At 42.1% G+C, this 22,405-nt stretch overlaps 1 protein-coding gene across 3 annotated transcripts in view; it reads right to left on the minus strand.

Annotated features, from left to right (window-relative positions):
* TENM1 (teneurin transmembrane protein 1) overlaps window positions 1-22,405 on the minus strand; it is a 1,737,496-nt gene that overhangs the window by 400,404 nt on the left and 1,314,687 nt on the right. For all 3 annotated transcript variants that reach the window (XM_085608139.1, XM_085608140.1, XM_085608138.1), the window contains one exon: window positions 19,880-20,147. In XM_085608139.1, coding sequence (XP_085464265.1) covers window positions 19,880-20,147 — 268 coding nt within the window. The remainder of the gene's footprint in view (window positions 1-19,879; window positions 20,148-22,405) is intronic.

Here is a 22,405-nt window from a genome sequence, read left to right on the forward strand (position 1 = left end):
ACTCACACTCTCGTTGACATTAAGTTGGGAGATTCAATTTTGGATGTACAATTAAATTATGAGGCCAGCACAGGCCCAACCGATTTACTCTAGGTCCCAAGTGCGACAGGACACCTGTGGCAGATACAATACTGAGTTAGACAGTGGTCTCACTACCTGGTATAAACCAGTGCAACACCATGCCTATAATCCCCATATCCCGTAATCGCTTGACCAGAATGAAATGGTCTACTGTATTAAATGTTGCTAAGAGGTCAAGCGCGATCAGCCCTACTGTGTTTCGTTCACCTATGGTGCACTTACATTATTCAATAGCTAAACGCATAGCAGTTGCTGTGCCTCTTCTTGTGTGAAGTCCAAGCTGCCAGTCAGCTACTATATGGTTTACTTCTAAAATATGAAGGAAGCTAGAGTTTACCCAAAGGCAGGTGAGAGGGAACAGGTCGCAATGCAATTGCATCCCATGGATCTAAGGTAGGTTACTTCAACAGAGGGGAAATCATACTCCTCTTCCAAGCTAGCGGATATGTCCCAGCAGATCTCTAGAAACACTTCTGCATTTTAAGGGACAATAAAGGGCTAAGTGGTTTCCATATATGTGCTCCACATGAACTGAGGTGCGACCCTGATTGAATTTCCTGTAATAGGTGTTCAATTGATGGCACATCTGGGATGTCAAAGGATAACCAGCCCAGGTCCTGTTCCCATAGATTGGACAAACCAACTAGAGGTTTGAAGGGCATATGGGCAGTGGAAATGCCGGCATTAATCCCCATGATTTTATCATGAAAGAAGGAGTCTGGTCTGTTACAGAGCTCCTGAGAGGGAATCTGGATGTGATTCATTTAGGATGCGTTCACAAAGGGATTGAGCAAGGCAAAGTTTGGTGGCAACCAACTGATGAAATACCCACCGGTCCATTGTAGACCGCTCCCATTTTTTGTAAAGTCACCTGTGGGCAATGAGAGGAGCAGATAATGAATGGAAATGCAGGGGTGAAGGTCTGCTGTCCCCTGCATGCACCCATCCTTGCATTAACAGGCCTATGCAAGGAGTCACAAGATGGCTCCTGCCTCGCAGATATTAATCAGGCAGACATGTTTGCAACCCTTGTAAATGGTGATTTTGTGCTGCAACTGGTTCACAGTGCCCAAATTAGGTTCACAGATCAGTTCTGCAAAGAGCGTCAGCTAATTTGCGACCTACTCTTGGTAAATCAGGCCAAGGTTTGCTTCGTGAGCTTTTACAGTCATTCCTACAGGGCCTTGGAAACTAGATGAGAGCTTTATTTGTACCAGGAACTCTCTCATCTTCTCTCTACAGGTTTCCTATATGGGTCCATTGCGGCAGCCTATATGCATGCAGCACAGAGCTCTGTTATATATCCCAGTATCATAAAGCAGAGAAAACATACATCAAAAAGGGTCATGTAATTGGAATTTTAAAAATGTTGTATGAATTTCAATAAAGCTAACCCAGGATAAAGAACCCCTGCGAAAGATATTCAGTGATGATGCCATTATAGTTAATGAGGACAACGAGTTTACACACCGTATTTTTAATGAGAAAACCACTGTCAATCAAAATGCCTTGCCAAATGATTTTAATGTAACATTCTGCCTTAAAAAGAACCCACCACGGGAAAGTGGGACAGTCACATCCGAGTTTTTATCCTTTGCAAAAATAGAAAGTATTCATAACTTTGCCTTTAATAGGCATATTTCAACTCTATGCTACCCGTTTTGATGATTTCAACTATTTCATTTCATGCCGGAGCCCCAAAAAATTCACTTGTTCCTTTTAAGACTGGGGTGTGCTAATGTACACGATTCGGCGGCCATCCGTACACGCAAAAGACTGAATTTTAATGTGTCCTGTATCCAGAACCGCGCAATATATAATTCGGGGAATGCATTTAACAGTCTGTTTTTGGAATTTACAGCGAATGTCACAAAATACCACTCAAACAGATGCGGTGGCATAACAATAACACATTATACACCAAGAAAAGAGAACAGTGTGAGTTCTGTCTCACAGTAGAGAATTCCGATCCAGTATTCATTATATTTAAAGTGGTGACAATTGTATTAAAATTGAGTAAGAAAGTTATCACTATTAGAGAAGCCTTTTTTAGCAATAATGTATCTTTTGAAAAACAGCTCTGCGTTATGTTTTTTTTAATACATAGTGTGCTTGTTATTTTTTCAGCATACATACATTTAATATAATTGATTATTTAATGTAACGGCAATATTGTATGGATTGTTGGCACACATTAAAAGTGTTACCTATGTAATGTAACGTTAGAAACTTGTGAAGCACGCTATCGCCCAATAGGTACATCCTGGAGTACCTGATAAAGGAAGCAAAGAGCACGAAGGATAGTAAAGAACAGCAGAGAAAAAGGTACGTTTTTAAAACCGTCTTTAAGGCACAGTTTCTGGGTCAGCTTTAGGGCAGTGCGACTGGTGCAGCTGCACTGAGGCGCTGACCTGGGGAGGGGGGCGCTGACCTCAGGGCGGGAGTTTCTGTGTTTAGCAATAACTTATGATTTAAAAACACCTGTTGCAGAGTTCCTTGTGCCTACAGTTTTAGGACAGCATTAAAAATGCAAAGATAACTCTTGTGATTAATGTTCCTGCTTGAGAGAGAGATCAGAGGATTGTCTAATGGCAGTTTTCACTTGACATAACATAGCACAGAGGGTTAATGTGCCTGCTGCAAAGAACTCGTACTGTGCAGATCATAGATCTGTATTTTATGTGGACAGCTACGTGGATTACTGCTTTTGTCACAGATGTCCCTTTGTCACCCCAGCACATAAACAACCCTAATATAGAACAGTGACTGTTACAAGCTGTCATCAAACAGCTGCATGCAAACTGCATAAAATAGGTTAGGACGTTATGTTTTTTCCCCCTGCCTTTCATTATCTATCCCTAATGTTGCTATATATGTTGTATATACCTTCTTATTAGTAAAGTTAGACTATACCAGCGCTTTAAAACAATTTAAATGTATGTGAGAGTGGGTCTATGGAGAGATGAAAGGCACTTTTGCCCGGTGGTCATGAGGGATTCCAAGGAGGAGGTCTAAGGGGGCGGGGGGTGGCGGCGGCACCAGAAATGATTTTCACACCAAGCGCTACCAGTGCTAAAGCCGGCCCTGGCAGTGGTTATCAACCTGGCACTGGGGCAGAGAGGGGCGTTCCTGCAAACTAGGAGAAAGAACGACCACTCACACCGGAACAGTACATTTTGGGAACAGAGTGGAGGCTCTAAGTGACCCATAGTTTGATAATAGGGAACATGGACATGAATAGCTCTCTGACTGCAATGGTGGAAAGCATGGTTAATGAGGGAGAGAGAAGTGAACGTAATCCTGCTGGGAACAGGAGGTCGATGCAGAGAGGAGAGAGCGACCACAGCAGTTAAAGGACCCGGACAGCAGAGTACTGAACCCTGGAAAGCTCAGAAAGACTGGCAACAAGACAACCCAGGTACAGAGGATTGCAGTTATCAAACAATAAAAGGATAACTGCTTGCACTGCAATTTGACGGCTGAACATGACAGAAGATTCATGAATTTATGAAGCAGGTGTAACTGTTGAAAACAAAAGGAGGAGACCTTGGCAATCCGACAGGCAAGAGAAAGAGACTGATGAAAATAAGAATCCAGGTTTCTGGCTAGAAAGATGGGTGGAGGTGGGGTGAGTTCAGAAGGCTACCAATCAAAAAACATTTGCTAGGCTGGGGGTACGCACACAAATCACAGACCCCCGAGAGGTGGGACGTAGCTGGAGAATTCAGTCTATATTATCCAGGAATGGTAACCCCAAATACGCAAATGATCCTGTTAGACAAACAGTGTGTTGCTCTGACCACAAAACCCAAAGTAAATTTGGATCGCCACATCAATCTATTGGCAAGGCTTTCTGTGTCAATTTGAATTGCGCGTAGTCAAAATACAAAGCGTTCTGGCTCACACGTCCCATCTGTTACAGGAACCTTTTTATGAGACTGTCAATCACGTTGCAGTCTATGGACCTTGGCTGACGCCTGTCCCATAGAGTCTTCCAAAATTCGTAGGAGGCTTGAGTTAAATCCTCTAGATTTCAAGACCTATGATTTGTGGATCCAATCTTGAATGCTCTGTTTATCATTTGCCTCATGAATACTACCTAATGCATGTTTTTCCCATTGCTCGTCCTGATGATGACCCTGTACCAATAACCTCAAGGGGTCAAAACATTGATGCAATAATAGTGTACTGTATTATTTATGTAATTCAGGAGTCTGCAACTCTTTGTTAGAGTTTAGAACAAACAACTGTGCATCCTGCTCAGTAACTATTTATGTAGATATTGTATAGCACAAGCACACCTTTTACTCTTCTACCTCACATTCACTATGCTGTTGCGTCATTTGGGAACATCTCTTTAAATCCGAATGTATATGTTTACAGAGCTGAATCAGTTCGTTTTACTGAGATTCAAAGTGTTGAGTAATCAAATAAAATGTATTCTTTCTAGTAAAACCGATCTATTGATGGCTATTCACTAGGTGTTCGTGGATGTTGAGGTTCACACTTCCCCCTCAAGGGACCATTATTTACTATTATATTCATCACATACATGGCTGTGCATCACTTCCTTATTTAACCTTAAATAAGGAAGTGACACACACTTGAATTCCTTCTGGATATTTCTATGGTAATTTATGTTAAACGCCAGCAGCTCTACCAGCACAGCGCTACACCCTCGCAAGGGTTGGGTGGTGTTTGTACATACAAAAAAGGAAACATGGAACTATAGATAGCTCCTAAGTTTTAGATAGAGAGCAGCTCCTTTATATAGAGCACCCTACAACTCCTCTTCAGATGGAGAGCAGATCCTTTATATAGAGCACCCTACAACACCACTGACACTCTGAATTTAAACATAGGATTAGTTCAGTGTCATCCACGCTGAGCTAAAAAGTGACAAACCGGTTTGTCGTTTTTACAGCAAAGTCTTTAAGCGTAGGATTAGGTATTGGTATCCAAGCTGAGCTGAAAAATTATAAAAGCCTTTTTCCTCTCCAGGCACAGTATTACAGCTTTGGATTCGTAAAATAATTTCCAAACCAACGTTAAATTAATAAAAGCAATCCCTGACACGTGTTTCGAGCTTACTACAGCTCATCAGAGCGATATAGCTTTCTACAGACACAGGGGATCACCCAGTATAAGTGTAGACAATGCCCTTTCAGGGTTAGAGTGCTGCATAAATTATGCAAAAAAGGTAGCAGGGAACTCTGGCTAGTTCCCAAGTTTTACGTGGTGAGCAGTTCCTTAATATAGAGCACCCTACAACACCACCGACACCCTGAATCTGCTCACCTCAAATGTCTGTTCTTCTAGATTCTGCTTCCTTTTTTGCATAATTTATGCATCGCTCTAAGCCTTAAATGGTATTGCCTTGATATATATATATATATATATATATATATACACACACACAACATCCAGTGAAGAAGTTCTTTTCAAACAAGAAAACACCGGAGCCGCGGCCACAATAGCAAAACGTGTTTATTTTGCAACGTCTAGGTACCGACGCGTTTCGGAGTTACGTCAATCCTTTCTCACGGGCCCGTGGCCGCGGCTCCAGTGTTTTCTTGTTTCAAAAGAACTTCTTCACTGGATGTTGTGTGGATATTTAGGGGTGGCTACCCTGCCGTGTTGCCCGCCGTGAGAAGTGGCTTGGGAACAGCCGTTCAAGGATTGTGGATATATCTATATCTATCTATCTATCTATCTATCTATCTATCTATCTATCTATCTATCTATCTATCTATCTATCTATCTATCTATCTATCTATCTATCTATCTATCTATCTATCTATCTATCTATCTATCTATCTATCTATCTATCTATCTATCTATCTATCTATCTATCTATCTATCTATCTATCTATCTATCTATCTATCTATATATATATATATATATATATATATATGATCAAGTCCCCATGCAGGGATGAAACGCGTAATGGCTGCTTTGTTGTTGATGTAACCCAAAGGACAATAAACCTATCGGTATTTGAAGGATTGTGGTCCGTGCTCTTTTTGCCGTGGCTGGTGGAAGAATCGCGGAGTGGAAGAGTGCTTGGCGATATATATATATTTATATTGCAGCTCCAGTCCACCAGATAGCACTTAGCACTCTAGAGCGGGTGTTGGCCAGATCGTGTTGTGGTGGTTCCACAGGTAATATCCAGCTCACACTTCCAAAGAAGAGACCGCACTCGCGAGAGGGGAGAATAACTCAATTTAATCAAGTTATTCTCCTCACTCACGAGTGCAGTCTCCTCTTTGGAAGTGTGAGCTGGATATATACATATATATATATATATATTCTGCAAAAAGCAAAGGGTGAGGTGATAGTTTAGTTAGGTGAAAGTGCAAATGAAAACATACCATTTTAAACAAACAAAACCACTAAGATTCACCAATTATATTTACCTCAAGTAACTATAACTCATGCCCTCATGTAACTATAATTCGTGCCCTTGCGTGGCTAATTACCTCCCACATTAAATCACTCATGACATGTTCTATGACATCATTGATAATATGAACAATAAAGGGGGGAGAAAGAGAAAATAGGCTGGGGCCGCCCTCCAATCGGATTTATATATAGAAACAAAAGACCCAGTCTTCTTTCTAGCAAGAAAGGTAGACGTACCTTATCTTGGGAAAAACCTTTAGTTTTTTGTAAAACCCTCACCCACCAGGGTCACCCTTTGGTGGCATGCTTCATCATAGGGTCCTTCCCGTTCTGCTATGGAACGGGGCATGCTGCGACCAGACGCCTACACATGAGCACTGGTTATATAGATGATGAGAGGCAGATGTGCTGTGGAGGAGTCAAGTTAAAGGGAGTGTACTTAAAATTACCTGGCTGATCGGAAAGGTGCTTTATTATAACCCCTAGTCGGCAAGGTTAAAAAACAGGGAAAATGATAGGGTGTTAAGGGAATTTAGTGTTCGCACACCCTATTACATCATCGATGACAACACTGTGTATGATGGGGCTCTAGTTGAAATAAAACTAGATGAATATAAAAAATAAATAAATTATACCATATATTTTTCCAAAATGCAGGTGCAACCACTACAAGAAGAGAAAAGCCCAAAGAAGAACACATAAAAAATGTATATCCAAAAAAGACTAACTTGAAAGTAAATATTATAAATAAAGCAAGAAATTAACACTTAAAGCAATGAATGTACCTTTAAGCTAAATAAACTGCAAAATAAAAAGTAAATAAAAAAAAAACTGGCACAACTAAGATATCTTCACATACCCAAGAGGGGATTGTCTGAAAAGAAGGAAATATCCTAATACATCCTATGTAGTGTTGGCAGAACATCATTGGCAAATGCAATTATGTCAATCTGTGCAAAGAAGTAGACAATCGCCTTCCCTTTGACAGGAGAACTTGCTCTATTGGTATCAAATGATCTTTTTCCAGAGGTATTTTTTTCTATCTGCAGTTCATGATACTTTATATCACTGTGCGATAACCATTTTGTGATTGGACCTTTGTCAATGTGCAATTATCAACTCTGATGGCCTGCTCAATGTATCAGTGTTGCTAGAGAAATTGAGTTTAAGAAATGGGGTTGTGTTGGTTGCTTAAGGGGTGAGCCCTGTTCAAGCAGCTACCACAGTCCTTGTCAGCGCGAGGCACAAGCCAACCCTAAATTAACATGTGCTCAGCCCTCTGGTCGGTGGGCAAAGAGCAGTCAGACTTAACTTAGAGGCAATGCATAAAGTTTTGTGCAACACTTCAAACATTAACATAGTGAAAACACCACACCCAAAAAATCTCACAGCAAGTTAGAACAATAGATTTATTTTTAATAAATAAAACACGACCAAAATGACAAAAATCCAATCATGAATATAGCTAAAAAGCACAAATCGCAAACTGTGATTATCTTCTTGCACTGGACCGGGACAAAGTCAAAAATTCAGGATGACCACGATGGAGTGCTGGCTGACTACAGGGACCCAGTTAGGCCCGCTGAACAATAAGTATATCAGCATCTTTCATTAAGCAGATGCCTTGACGTTCTGTGGAGGGTCATGGAGGAACATTTTTATTCTCCACTAACTAGTGTGTGTATTGAGAGGTCTTTTGCATATGCATCTTGTTTGGTGTGCTGCAATTTATTGGCATGCTATTATGATACCATGACCTGAATACACTTGGTAGAACCAATTGGAAAGCTTGAAAGGTAAGCCCACAGATCCCTTCCTCCAATTATCAATTATTAAATGAGAAAAGTCATTTTTGTGGTATCAGAAAACTTGAACTAGTGGGCTCAAATTAAGTCTACCATAAGCAAAGTACTCGGCCACTGTCATTCAGCCAGGTAGGGAAATGGGAGGGAGATAGGGTGAGAGAGTGAGATAGGGGAGACATGATGCCATTAGTTCCCTACACAGGACACTGTGTTAAAGGATTGTGGGGGAAGAGGTGATTTTGAAGGGCCAACATAATCGGCTTCAGAGTTATACAGCTTTCTTTGTCATTTCCAGGGCTGCATTCATATTTCACCTCACATCATTTTGATAATAGTTTAGTCTGCATTCATACTTAAAAAACATAGCGTTTTCTTTAGCCCAGGCTTAATATACATAATTGCTTGTAAACTTGAAGCTCTGCTGTAGCCCTCCAATAACCCACATTTACTCTTGCGTGTCTCACTGCTAGCTGTTTTCCCCGTCACTACACACAGTTTTGCAGCAATGCAGTTGAATTGGCTCAGATTGGTCTGCGGCACGGCAGTTGATGTCTTATAAATATCTCATCAGATAGAAACCCTCAAGTAATTTTTGGAAGAGTGTTTGGCATTTTAAATTCTTCATACTGTTTCATAATTTAAATGGTGTTTTGTAACTATGTAGCAGTAGCAGAAAGACTATTAATCTCAATAAAATTGTAAGTGAATGGACCTTTTTAGGTCTCGGCTATACAAATCATTAGCTGCCTGTAGGAGACTTATTGTTTCCAATACATTACATTGACAAGAATGGGCTGTGGGTCAGCTGCTTGTTCTGGACTAGATGCCTTGTCAGTGTGTGGAAGCTGATGTGGCTGTTCATGTATGCTGGACCTTAGTTGTGCAGTGTTGTATATGTGTGTGAGGGGAGTTTGAAAAGGGTCTGTATATGAAGAGAGCACCAGTGGACTCTATGAGGCATGTAGACATGTGAGTGTTTGGCAGGAGTTTAGGTGTGACTGTGTGTTCCCAATCACTTTGAGTCTCTTGGTGAGCTGTGTGGTTAGGACAACGTACAGTGCGTTTCTGCAGTCTAGCAAGCTGGTGATCAGGACTTGGGTGATGGGTATATGGCTACTGAGCGGATACCTTCTGAAGATTTTCATGAGGGGTTTGATGGTGAGGAAGCCGGAGGAGATGACCATATTAACCTGACTGATCCCTGAGAGTTGATTGTTGAACATGATCCCTAGGTTACTAACTAGGGTTGTTCAATGGGGTAGGTGTAGGTCCTAATTCTGAGGACCACCGGATGAGGACCAGAGAGATGTGCCTTTTCTGAATAGTACCACCTCCATCTTGTTGGTGTTGAGGTTCAGGCAGTTGGTCTTCATCCAGTTAATGACTTCGGACACACAGTTGATAAACTTCGCCTGGAAGTTTGAGGTGTCATTGGAAAGGAAGAGAATGAGCAAGATAATTTTGAGTTGTATCAGATGGTGTTGGCAAGTGGGACCATGGAGACATTGAAGAGCATCAAGTTAAGCAAGGAAATGGATTTGAGGTTATGGAGGGGTTCACAGCCAGGCAGACTGACTGTGAGCAACCTGTGAGGAAGGATATGATCCATTGGAGTGCTGGTCTATGTATTGCAGTCTCATAGAGGTGTTTAATTAGAATGGGGTGGGAGATGATGTCAAATACAGCAGAGAGGGCAAGAAGGATGAGTGCTGCAATTTCACTTGCATCCATGATGAGTCAGATGCCAGTGGGGTTAAAAGGGTGGTCTTGGTGCTCTTATTCAGCCTGAATTTAGTTTGGGAGTGATCCAGGAGGTATTTGTTTTGCGCTAGTCAGCCAACCATTAGTTCACAAGTAGTTTGCCAGAGTCTTTAAGTCCTCTGAAGGTTTCTTCAGTAGAAGTAGGATGGTAGGGTGTTTCCATGTATTCAGGAAGATGGCAGTGGTGAGAGAGTCATTGAGTATCAGAGTGAGGGCAGTGCAGATAGAGTCCTGTGGTGAAGATGAAGTGTGGACTTGGGTCTGAAAGAACTCCCAAGTGGGTGAAACTCCTGGTGGTGGCAGTTTCTAGAGGGTTGGAGATGAACTAGCAGTTTGAAGGGCTGAGAGGGTGGAGAGTTCTGGATGGGGTGTGAATTTGTCATTGTGGATATTTCACCATTAGCATTCCAGCTAGTTGCAGTGGCTTCTGGCAAGTCATAGGATTTTTGTTTACTAGCTTGCTTGTCGTCTCCTCAATTAAGTGGCAGTGGTTTTGAGCGGGACCAGGGTGTTTGAGCATGTGGTGATACAGGAGTTGAAGTTGGTGATAGATCAGGTAGGGTTGTCTTGATGCAAGCGGGCTGGGTATGGAGTTCTATAGTCCTGGTCTTCTTGGGCCGCTTGTTCCAGTTATGTTGGATGGTTTTGGTGGGTGCTGTTACATGTTGGTGAAGTAGGTGTAGGTTGATTCGGACAAGGCAGTGGTTGATTTGGGCGAGGGGGTGGCTTATCCACCATGAGGTCAGAAACGTTTGTAAAAAAACAAAGGTGAGGAGATGTCCAGTAACGTGAGTGGCTCCTTCACTCATTGGGTGAGTCAGAGTGTGTTCAGGTCTTCCAGAAGATTCTTGGTGTTCGGTCGTGTGGTTCTCCAGGTGGGAATTGAGGTTGCCAAGGTGGGTGAAGGAGCTAAGCAGAAACGTGCAATGAAGTCAACAACAGTGTTTCTGAAGATGGATCTAGACTGGGAGGTTGGTAGAATAAGCCCATCCTGGGCTGGTGTTGCTAGAGATATTGAGTGTAAGAAATTGGGTTGTTGGTTGCCTGAAGCGTCAGCCCTGGTCAAGCAGCAACCACAATCCTTGTCAGGGTGAGGTTCATGTCAAATCTAAATTAACATATGCTCAACCCTCCTGCAGCTAGGCACAGAGAAGTCAAGCTTACCTTAGAAGCAATGTGTAAAGTATTTGTGCAACACTTCAAACAGTCATAAAGTGAGAACACCACACAAAAAGGATCTCACACCAAGTTAAAACGATAGAGTTATTTTGAATAGATGACACAAGACCAAAATGACAAAAATTCTGTAGCACCAGAGAAATGCAATTGGGAATATTTTAGGGAATATAGCTCCAAAAAGCACAACGCTCCAACTGTCAATATCTGCTTGTGCCAGACGCCACAAAGTCAGAAGTTTAGGCTGACTGCGATAGTGCTGTCCAGTTACAGGGACCCTGTTGGACCAGAAGAACAATGTACAATAAATCCTTGTTTGCGAAGCATTGCAGGATCCACGTCAAAGATGCGTTGCGCAGCCAAAGAGATGCATTGGTTCTGAAGTGCTGCGAGGCTGAAATGTGAGCTTCAACATCGTCCTCGAGGCTCCCGTTGATGAGGGCTTGAGATGCAAAATCCGGCATTGAGGATCCGTTGCACAGTCAGGAAGATGTGTCGGTTCCGAAGAGCTGTGATGTTGTGATGCGGAGTCTGAAGTCATCGTCGAGGCTACCATCGACGAGGGATGCAAGGTCCTGAGCTGAGGATGCGTTGCGCAGCGGTGGGTAAGAGATACTGCGGAGGAGCTGCGGGTATTTGAGATGGGCCTAATCCATGCAGCAACAGCAATGCATCTGCTCAGCTCGTGGTTGTCCCACACAGCACACAGAGAAGACGCCTCTGTTCTGATGGATCCACAGAAGGTGGCAGAGCACCTTAGGCCCATGCCCAAGGTTCCAGGGCTATGGTGGCACTACTTTACAGGGTAGACCCACAGATTGAAGAGTCCAGGTGCAGATGCAAGGTTGTTGGAAGCCTGATTTGTTCCTGAGGCTTCCGATCAGGAGGCCAGTGAACTAGTTCTTGGAATCACTTTTCGACAAGAGATGCAGCTCTAGTCCTTCTCACCCAGGGAAGATGGCAGTAGGCAGAAGGTCGGCACAGCAGGGCTGCAGTTCATCAGAGCAGCAGTTCAGCAGAGTGGCAGTCATTTCAGCAGCACTGCAGTCCTTCTTCCTGGCAGAGTATTCGATGGGCCAGAAGTGTCCTGACGAGTAAGTGTCTGAGGTCCAATATTTATGCCCATTTGTGCCTTTGAACTGGGGAGAAGCTTCTAGAAGCATGTCTTTGGATTGCATAGGTGACCTGACTTCCTGGCCCTGGCTCCAGACTAACTATGCGGGTACGCAGTTCTTTATCTGGAGGCAGGACACAGCCTATTCAAGTGTAAGTGCAGCTGGACCCAGCTCCTCCCTCCCATTCTACTAGTGATGGCCCATCCAGGCACATCTAAGTTCCCTATTGTGTGTGACTGTCTACACAAAACCCATTGGTCAACTACACACAGTGATGTGACCCAGAAACAGGCTGTAGACACCTGGGGGCCATATGTATCAAAATAGAGTTTTGCGATTCTCAAATTTGCGATTTTCAGCGAATCGCAATTTGAGAATTGCAAAATGCAATGCATGTGGGATTTGCTAATAATTTTGCGAATCTCACATATTCCTTATTTGCAAATCGCAAATTGAGATTCGCAAATAAGGAATACCTTCCCATTCATTCCTATGGGCTAGGAGGCCCATAGGAATGAATGGGAAGGGATTCTCAATTTGCGATTCGCAATTAGAGAATCGCAAATTGCAATTTCAAGGGTGCCAGGGTGTCAAAATGACACCCTGTTTCACCCCTGAAATGTGCATGTGTGCACATGTGGCACACATACATGCCCTTAGGGCATGTATGTTCGGTACATGGCACTTCAAAAAAAGCAAAATAGTGCATTTTCACGTGAAATCGCAATTTACCACAAACTTTTAGTTGGTGGTAATTTGCGATTCCTTAAGGCAATTTGTGATTCCTTAACTGCAATCGCAAAATAGGGAATCGCAAAATTTGCGATTCCTTATTTTGCGAGGGGTTTTTTGTGTGATACATTTCACACTGCTAATTTGCTAATTTCAGCGTTTGCGATTCAAATTGGCTTCATACATATGGCCCCAAATGGCTAAGACAGGAAAATACTAAGTTTCTTAAAGTGGCCTTTATTGAAATTATAATTTAAAGATTAGACTTCACAAAAAGTTAGGATTTTTCATTATAATTCCAAAGACACCAAACATGAATGGGTTTCCTCTTCTCATTTGGAAATTACAGTTTATTAAATTTAATAAGTTAACACCAATGTTAGCCTAAGGGAGGCATAGGCCTTACAGTAGTAAAAAACAAATGTAAGAGTTTTTCACTAACAGAACATGTAAAACTTAAAAGTACATGTCCTACTTTAAATACACTGCACCCTGCCCTCGGGCTGTCTAGGGTCTAGCCTAGGGGTGATGTATATGTATTAAAAAAGAAGGTTTGGGCCTAGCAAAATGTTTACTTTTCAAGGTCGACATGGCAGTTTAAAACTGCACACACAGGCTGCAGTGGCAGGCTTGAGACATGTTTAAAGAACTATTTAAGTGGGTGGCGCAATCAGTGCCGCAGGCTCACTAGTAGCATTTAATTTACAGGCCTTGGCACCGGTAGTGCCACTTTAGTAGGGACAAGCCAATTCTACCTTGGTTTAAGGAGAGACACTGGATAGCACTAGTTAGCATGGTAAAGTTCACAGAGTCCTAAGGCCAGCAAAAAGAAAGTCAGCAAAACAGGGTGTCTAAAGGCAAAAAGGTAGTGGAGAAAACCACGCCAAGGAATGCAGGTCTAACATTGAGTTTGAAAGTCAGGTGTTCAAGGTAGTCACTGAAGATGTTATTGGTTATTGTATTCCTCCACTGATAATGTCAACAGTGTGTGAAGGACCATATGTGTCTCCCTCTCTGTGTATGTTCCTTCTCCCTACCTATACCCTGCATTGAAACCCCCTTCCTTCCACCATTCAGCTCTGCTGTTTTTATTAGAGTAGATATTTTTTAAAGCTTTTACAATGATGGCAAGGGTACAAGCTGGCCCTTACATGTCTCCCTAACTACTTTTTATTCATTGATGGCTCTGGGACTACCCTCTTAAAGTCAGTCCACCAGCTGAAATGATCTATTTATACAATATCTTTCTGCCTGCACCTTACACTAGCCAGGGTCAAAGTAAATTGCAAGCATCTGTCCCTTTTCTGTCTATTACGTCACATTGTGGGAGTTTGTGTTTAATCCGCATGTTTATTGTGGATGTCTGTCTTTATTGCCTATTGTCAGGAGCACTGTGACAAACCCAGCTAAGACCTTTTCTATTCCTATATACGTATCATGTGCATGCCTGCAGACTCTTCTTTTTCACTTTCTATTAAAAAATGTAAGTTTTAGACATGCGCAGAAGTTTTAGTATCATATCTGCATCATGTCCACCTCCTTTCAAGGCTGACATATTTTTGTTTATAATATGGTCACTTCCATAACACTATGGGCATTTACAGTGAAAGCTGGCACATTCCTATTGTTTTAGTTATGAGGAGCAAGTTATCTACATGTACATTGAGATGACACATTTATCACCATACTTATTTTGTCTTTTTTAGTTTCTAGTTTTTTTGTTTTTCCAAATTTATAAACATGACATAAAATCCACAATCTGATACTATAAAAACTCAGGTAGCTGACCATCAATTTGAGAGGCTTCACAACCCAACTATCAAGCCAGAGGTCATGCCAGTTTGCCGTGACAACAAGCCCCAGTCGAGCTGCTCCGGGAGCAGAGCAGGCCAGTTCTCTAGTGGCCTTCATCTCGACACTGCTTATCATACTCGGGCAAGGACTGTGAAAGAGAATAGCTTTTTTTATTTTATTTATGAAGTATGGTGTACCATTCTATCTTAAGAAACTTGATTTATAGGCTTTCGATGTTCTGCTTCTACTAAAAGGTTAGCATAGCACTTAGAGGTAGTGATAAGGTGTTAGGATGCTAAGAATATACTAATCATGTTAGGAATGTTCACACTGTTTTCGTTTGCCATGTCAAGCTTTGCTGCATTAATGTTCTTATTCTGTGTAGATACCATTCATATTTTGTGCACTATACTTGGTTTTATAAATAAAGATTTTAAAGTGTTAACTTGTGTTTCATAGTGCTATGTTGAGTGTGTTATTCATTTGTGAAAGAGGGTTTTGAGTTCCACTGTGTCCCTGAGCTCACCTAGTGGAACTAATTGTGTCCAGAAAACACCACCTCCACAGTGGGTGGTGTGTGGGTCACGGGTCACTGTCCAACTGTATTTCTAATTAGTGTTGGTGCACTGAACTAATTCCTTCACCAGGGTGATAGAATTTGGCCCCTGCCGATCAGGGCTAGACCCACAGATCATGACAATATGATACCAGTACTTGTGTTGGTATTGTGGAAGTAGTCCTTCTGTCGTGTCAAATACCCTTGATATCGCTTATAATGATTAGTTCCTTTTTCACGTCCAATGGACAGTAGGGAAAGGGAACTAGACACCAACTCATCATTAAATAAAAAAGATGTGTGTGATTAACAGGCTTATTAAAGGTACTTTAAAATGGCGACAAATGTTTTGTTTACATACCAGTCCAGATGCCATATTAGAGTGGAGCCTTGACAATCACTCCCTTCTAAGATGGTAGATACATTTCACCTCAACATTGAGTCAGTGACTGTTTACATATTTGTCCCTTTTTTGTTTTTCCTTGCCACTGCAAACCATGTTTTTTTATGTCACCAGGTCCAAAGAGAAGCTGGGTGTGACGTGTTGGACCTGCAGGTAGCATTTGTGACGAATACAGTCTTTGTCCATGTTGGCATTCCCTCTCTCTCTTTTTCCTCTTTCTCCTCTCACCTCTTCTCCCTCTCACCCGCTTTCTCATTCAAGGTTTGCCTCTTTCTATCTCAACATCTCACTTTCTTTTCTAACCTTCTGTCTCTTTTGCTCTCTTGTTGTCTCCACCCATTATTGACGGTGCCATTTTATCTCTGTCATACTCATTTTTCTCGACAAACAACGGTTTCCTTGGTTATATTACAGGACGCATTTGCAAATAAATGTACACTTTCTGGGTATGTCTCTGTCCCAGTGAAATTTACTGGTGCTCATACAGAAGCTTAGCTTCACAAATTATATACAATGTGCCCGTACATAGCACCCTTTCATGTTTTTTTTTCCCAAAAATGTTACTTTTGTGACTTTGAGTACTATGAGCTTTATTATTACTATACCTCTCCCCTGCCATTGCCCGCCTGGGGGGCTTATTCTCCTTTTCCCTTCCCTTCAGCCTCTCTCTGCCTCATCGTGCTCTCGCTCACTCTTTTTCTTTCTCCCTTCGTCTTCCTCCCTCCTCGCATTCGCACTCCACCCCGTGTTCTTTCCCTCACTTCCCTCCTCTCTTTCCATCCCTCTGCCTTCTATTTCTCTCTGTCTCTCTCTTGCTCTCTTCTTTGCTTTCTCTTACCTTATATCCCATTCTTCTCTTTCTATTTCTCCCTTTGCTTTCTTTCTCTTTCTCTACCCCTTCTATGTCTCCATCTCTCTCCCTTCCCTCTCATTCTCTTTCCGACACTTCTCTTGATCTCATCCTTCTCTCTTCTTCAGTCTCATGCACTCTCCTGTGCTTTTTTCCCCTTCTCTATCTCAAACTCAGTTTTTACCTCTCTCACATCCTTCCCTCTCCATTTCCCTAATCATTTCTCCTCTCTAGCTTTTTTAATCCATCCTTCATTAGCTCTTGCTCTTACATCTCTTCTCTTCTCACATTTTGTGCACGCCCTTAAATGCTTGCGCCTACACCTATTCACTCTATTCATTTTACTATAATGCTGATCCCATCTTTCAATCCCTGATCTTCACCTTGCATATTACATGACTTGATATCTCATGCCTTCACTTTCTCTCTCGTTACAGTCCTAATTTCTGGCATTCTACTATCATCACTTACATCTGGGGGCATATTTACAAGAGGATATCGCCACCAGAATGGTGACGTTCTGGTGGCGATATCCCCTTCTCCTTATTTACAAGGCGGTGTTGAGCCACTTAACATGGCTTAACAGTGCCTTGTAAATAAGGCCGCTGTTCACGCTTAACTTAACGTGAAAGGGGCGTGCAATGAGTGTTGCAGTGGCAGTTGCACCGCAACACCCATTGCTTTTTGGTGCTGCCCCATATTTACAAGGAAGGGGCAGAGTCAAAAACTAAGACCAGTGAATACCTAGTCTTAGATTGGTGATACGTAGATTTTTTTTTAATTTCTCCTCCTATTTTGCTCTTTTTATGTGTGCTGCATTTTGCTGCACACATAAAAATAGCAAATCACCTTTAAGGTTTGTTTATGTGACCCTTCCTGCACATAAACAATCGCCCCTGCAGCGCAGACACCCTTGCAACATGGCACAAGGGTTCCTTCGCTGGGGATATGCAGTTTTCAGAGCCAGCAATAGGGGGGACGCAGGTGTGCACCATATTTATGTAAATACAACACATCCCTGTGTTTAAAGAATGTCAGAGAGCGTCATTACTAATTTTGGAGTAACACCGTGCTCTGAAATTTTATTGTAAATATCCCCTCTGGTCCCTTTGATCTGTCCATTCTCTCAGTCCTCAAGAGGAGTGAGTTCTGCTTCTCCAGTCATTGTAACCATGTGCCCAGAAGCTGCCTGTCTCACCCAGCACTTTTTCTAGGCCCCTGAACATATCCACTTCTGCTGATACACTGTTCTTCTCACTTGCTTGAACATAACCTTTCCTGAGAGATAATCATTTCTTCAAACGTTACTTCGGTGATACAGCATATAAAAAATTAATGGACAAACATGCAGTTGTGTGTGATGGAAAATAAACTTCTCCTTTAGTAGCTTTCAAGCCCTCTTTAATATCAGCCATTAAACTCCTGAACTCCATTCCACAGACACAGGATCTCTTGCAGCAAGCTTTGCACTGGTGCAAACAATACCACTGCAAATCAATTTGTCCGTCCATTTTTCTTGTTTTTTGTATGCAGTGGAGCAAAATGTATTAGCATGAGGGCATAACGGGTTACAGACCTTTTTTGCTTTTCACATCAAGAGATGTAACTGCTTTCATCTGATTGAGTATCAAATCTATGAAACACATTGCCACGCCCTCACGTACAATGACTCCATACTCCTATTTATCCAGCACGGTGTAAGCAAACATGCTGATGGCAACTCATGATAACATACCTCTCTTCCTCACCGTTAATGGATGACAATACACACATAGTCCCTGCACATTCTCAGAATTTAAGACAGCATCCACAGTATGCAGCTATGGACCTGCGTCACTCTTCAAAACCACAAATAAAACAGACCACATCATATGCACATGCAATGCACCTTTGCAAAATGGACATACTGCCGAAGGCCATACCAATGTTACCTAGTAGCTTCTCCACTCCACCACCAGCAGGGTTCACCCTGCACACACTGCATTGGCGTCTTCACCCACAACACATGAACAAAAGCCAAACCACAGGCAACCCAACACCATTATGGTGAAGAAAATGTGAGAGGGAGCTGCAGGCTCTAAACTCCTTAGTGGTAACTCGTCTCTATTGTTACCATTATTTTGAAAAGCCTGGAGCTGCTTGCCGCGGGTCAAGTAGATTCCCACCCATTGGAATATTCCAGCAATGGGAACATCACTGCATGGCTCCAGGCTGAATGTACAGAAGCTGTAGTTAAGGGTCAGTCAAAAACATTAGTAACATGCTAAGAGACAACAGAAGAAGGGAAGGAGTGAAGATTGTGTGTAGGTCAGGGTCATCCAAGACTGGACACAAAGAACTCTTTTTCCTGACTTAGGTAACTGTTCTAACATATTTTATTGAATCACAACTACCAGGGCTAGCATGATTCTGCCACACATCTGCCATGGATACCAACTCCTCGACTGGAATGTTGCTACTTCAACAATGCATCATCTTACACAGGGTAGAAGCTACAGGTGCTGAAGTGTGGTGTTTTGGGAGGGTAGTGAAGTTGTGCTCACAGTGAGATCCCCATGAAGTTCAAGGAGGTACGTGGATTTTTGAGAAGGCGATGATGATTCCACAGCAAGAGGCAGCCGCTAAAGGATGGTGACTTGAGAGGCAGGTTTCACTCAATAAATCCAAAAGGAACACCATATTTTTGGATAATACCACAACTCTATCTACAGCACCCACAGAAGAAATAACATATTCTATATTAAGCCATTCCAATGGTCACATTAAATAAATGCACTAGAAAATTTGGATCACTTCATTAAGTCATATGTGTCTCATATTCGGAAAAAAAGCTTAGCTGTTTAATGGTCTTGGAAGTACAGAAGCTGAATCACAATACTTCACTTCCTTGTGTGTTACCTGCAGAAGGAGGAAGTGCTACCTAGTAACATAATTCAACGGTGCCACCCTTGTGTCCTTCCCCACCGAGCCATCACTGCTTCCCATCTATGCTTTTTTTCTGTTCAAAGAACCTGGCCTGTTAAATGATGTTGTACTTTGTGGTCAAAGGTTTATGAAGATGTTTGGTATGTAATAATATTGATATTTCTGAGAATGCTTAAGACAAATCTGAACCATTTCAGAAGGAGTAAAACTATGACAGTTTATAAAAAGGCTGCATTTATTCACTGCAAATAAATAAAAAGGGGAATGTAACTTACCCAATGCTTCGGCCAGGCCAGAAACCTTTTGCCCATAGATGTCGGTCTTGTTCCAGGCGAAAGCATAGATCAGGTTTGAAGCAGCAGGAACCCATCTTTGGACCACCCGTCCCTCCACGGCCACACTGAGATGCACTTTTGCCAGCCCGGCAGGGAGGTTTGAGTGCGTCAAGATGATGTGCAGTGAGGTTTTGTATCCAGGTGTGCGACTACTCAGGTAGCTGAGTCTCACGAAACTGGATGGAATTGGAATCTCCTCATGTACCACCTGGCAAAGAGAAACATTTTGCATATAGTTAGGAACATAATTCTTTGAACTCTGGATTGCAATGTGTTCTAAATGTGTTAGAATGCTTAACGCCTTGCATACAGGAAATATTTAAATTCCCCTCACAATATGCACAGCATAAAAGATGGCAATTATTGAGTCGTACAATGACCTTAAAATATATATAATTACAAAAAACAGGGTGTTCGATTTATATCATGGCGGACGTCCCATTGTTCCTTTAGGGGGACATAGTAAATTATTCTGTCCCCCTGGTGAAGGGACCACCCTCCAAATTTATAAATGATTGCTAAGCTGGTGGCCATTTATAAAGCATTAACAGGAACAACTGTTACGGTGGTTCCTGTCAGTGCATATCGCTCTTTGGGGCAGGGTTGCATCAGCATCATGCAATCCTGCACCAAACAGGTTTATTTTTTTATTTTCAAAAAGAACATTCCAAAAGGTGTTTTTTTCTTTAAAAATGTTTTTTAAAAATGCTCTGCTTGTCACAGGAGTAATCTCACATGGTGGGTGAGCATTAATTACATTTTGCTGTATCTTACGACCAGGGTTCGTTTGGAGGCGATGGACAGTAAAAAAAATGCCTACATGTCCGCCCATCTAAATTGGGCAGGCGAACATGTAGCCATGGAGTAAGGGCCGTGGGAGAGGTTTATCTGTGGCGCTGACGGGGTAGTCACCGGCGTAGCCAGACATATGGTCCACCAGCAATTAGATCAGGCAGGCGGACCATTATGTTGGCGGTGTGTATGTAAACAATGCCAACATATAAATCGGCCTCAGGGTGATGGAAACTTGCTGTATTATCAAGAGAACATTTCTCTGCAAAAAGATTAGTGGTGGTTGGCATTTTAATTTCATTTCTGTAACTGTTAAATCCACAATTTTGCAAATAAATGACAGTAACAAAATGTTCTATGAAAAAAATGGTAAATGTTTTTAAATAAAATAAGTGAAAAACAACAAAAAGTCATCCTGAAGTGTCTAAAAAAAGATATATTTCAATTTTTTTCTCCCGCAGATTAAAAACAAGGAGATTTTATGTTTGCTGTTAGATTATCCATAGGAAGTTACAAATATTTGGATGGAATGTCCTGCATTTTCCCGCACCCCTTGTTTGAGCTGAATTGAAATCTCCCTTACTAGAAATACTGGAACAGAGCATTGTTACAGGATTTTCAGTCAGTCAGTCATAAGCTTTTATTCGATATGCAAGATATCTTGTAAGCACATAAAAAATACAGTAGACACATAAAAATCACAGTTACAAGAAGCCAGTATCAAAGTCATAAGAAATATAAAAAGGGCATAAATTTCCCATAATAAATTATCTAAAAAAGAATTAAACAGCTACTGACAATCTCTTGCAGCGAATAAGCCAGGACCACTTTAAAAATTTCGCAATTCCACACACTAAAAGGGGGGAAGTATCCGTAGTTAAAATACGCAGGGCTTCAAGGTGACTACGTGTGCCCATATTGCGACAGAGGGGTTTCAACCAGACACTCCTGGGCCTTGCATAGTCCGGGCAAACAAATAAGACATGTACAATAGACTCGGCCTTGCTAGGGCAACACGCACAGTTGGGAGAAATGCGGGGCACAAGTGACCAACTCGATACCAATGCACCTAGGGGGAGACATCCAACTCTAAATTTGAAATAAAGGGCTCGGTCATAAGGGAGAGTTATCAGGTCCAGGTAGGGTTCAAAAGCCACAGTGTCTTTAATTTGCAAAAAGGCGACAGTCGACTTGCAGTGGTTAGAGGTTGTGTTTAACCGCTCCGCACACCAGTTCCAATAATGCGCCTTGACAACTTCTTTTGTAGGGGCTGAACGTGATGACCAGCAGCCTCCTAGACCGACATTCTCCAAAAGCTTTTTAGTATCTCTGAGCCACTTTATTTTAGCCCAGCCCCCCAAACTCATAATTTCTCCCAAGGCATCAGCATAAGATTTCAATTCTTCACCCCTCCAGATTCTTGTCCATAACAAAAGCGGGCGAAGCTGGGCCTGGTCTTTAATATTTTTGCAACCCATATCCAACCTGACAGGTACGGATGGAGTACTCAGGGGGACGGAGATAAGGGATTTCAGTAACTTACTCTCCGCTGTCTCTAGGTCTTTCAAACAACAGTGGCCCCACAATTCTGCACCATACAAGGCTGATGACACTACTTTAGCCTTGTAAATATCAACTACTGGGGTGAGTGATCTTCTTGGAGAGGCCCTGAAC

The sequence above is a fragment of the Triturus cristatus genome, chromosome 5_2, assembly GCF_964204655.1.
Source record: "Triturus cristatus chromosome 5_2, aTriCri1.1, whole genome shotgun sequence".
NCBI classification, from domain to species: domain Eukaryota; kingdom Metazoa; phylum Chordata; class Amphibia; order Caudata; family Salamandridae; genus Triturus; species Triturus cristatus.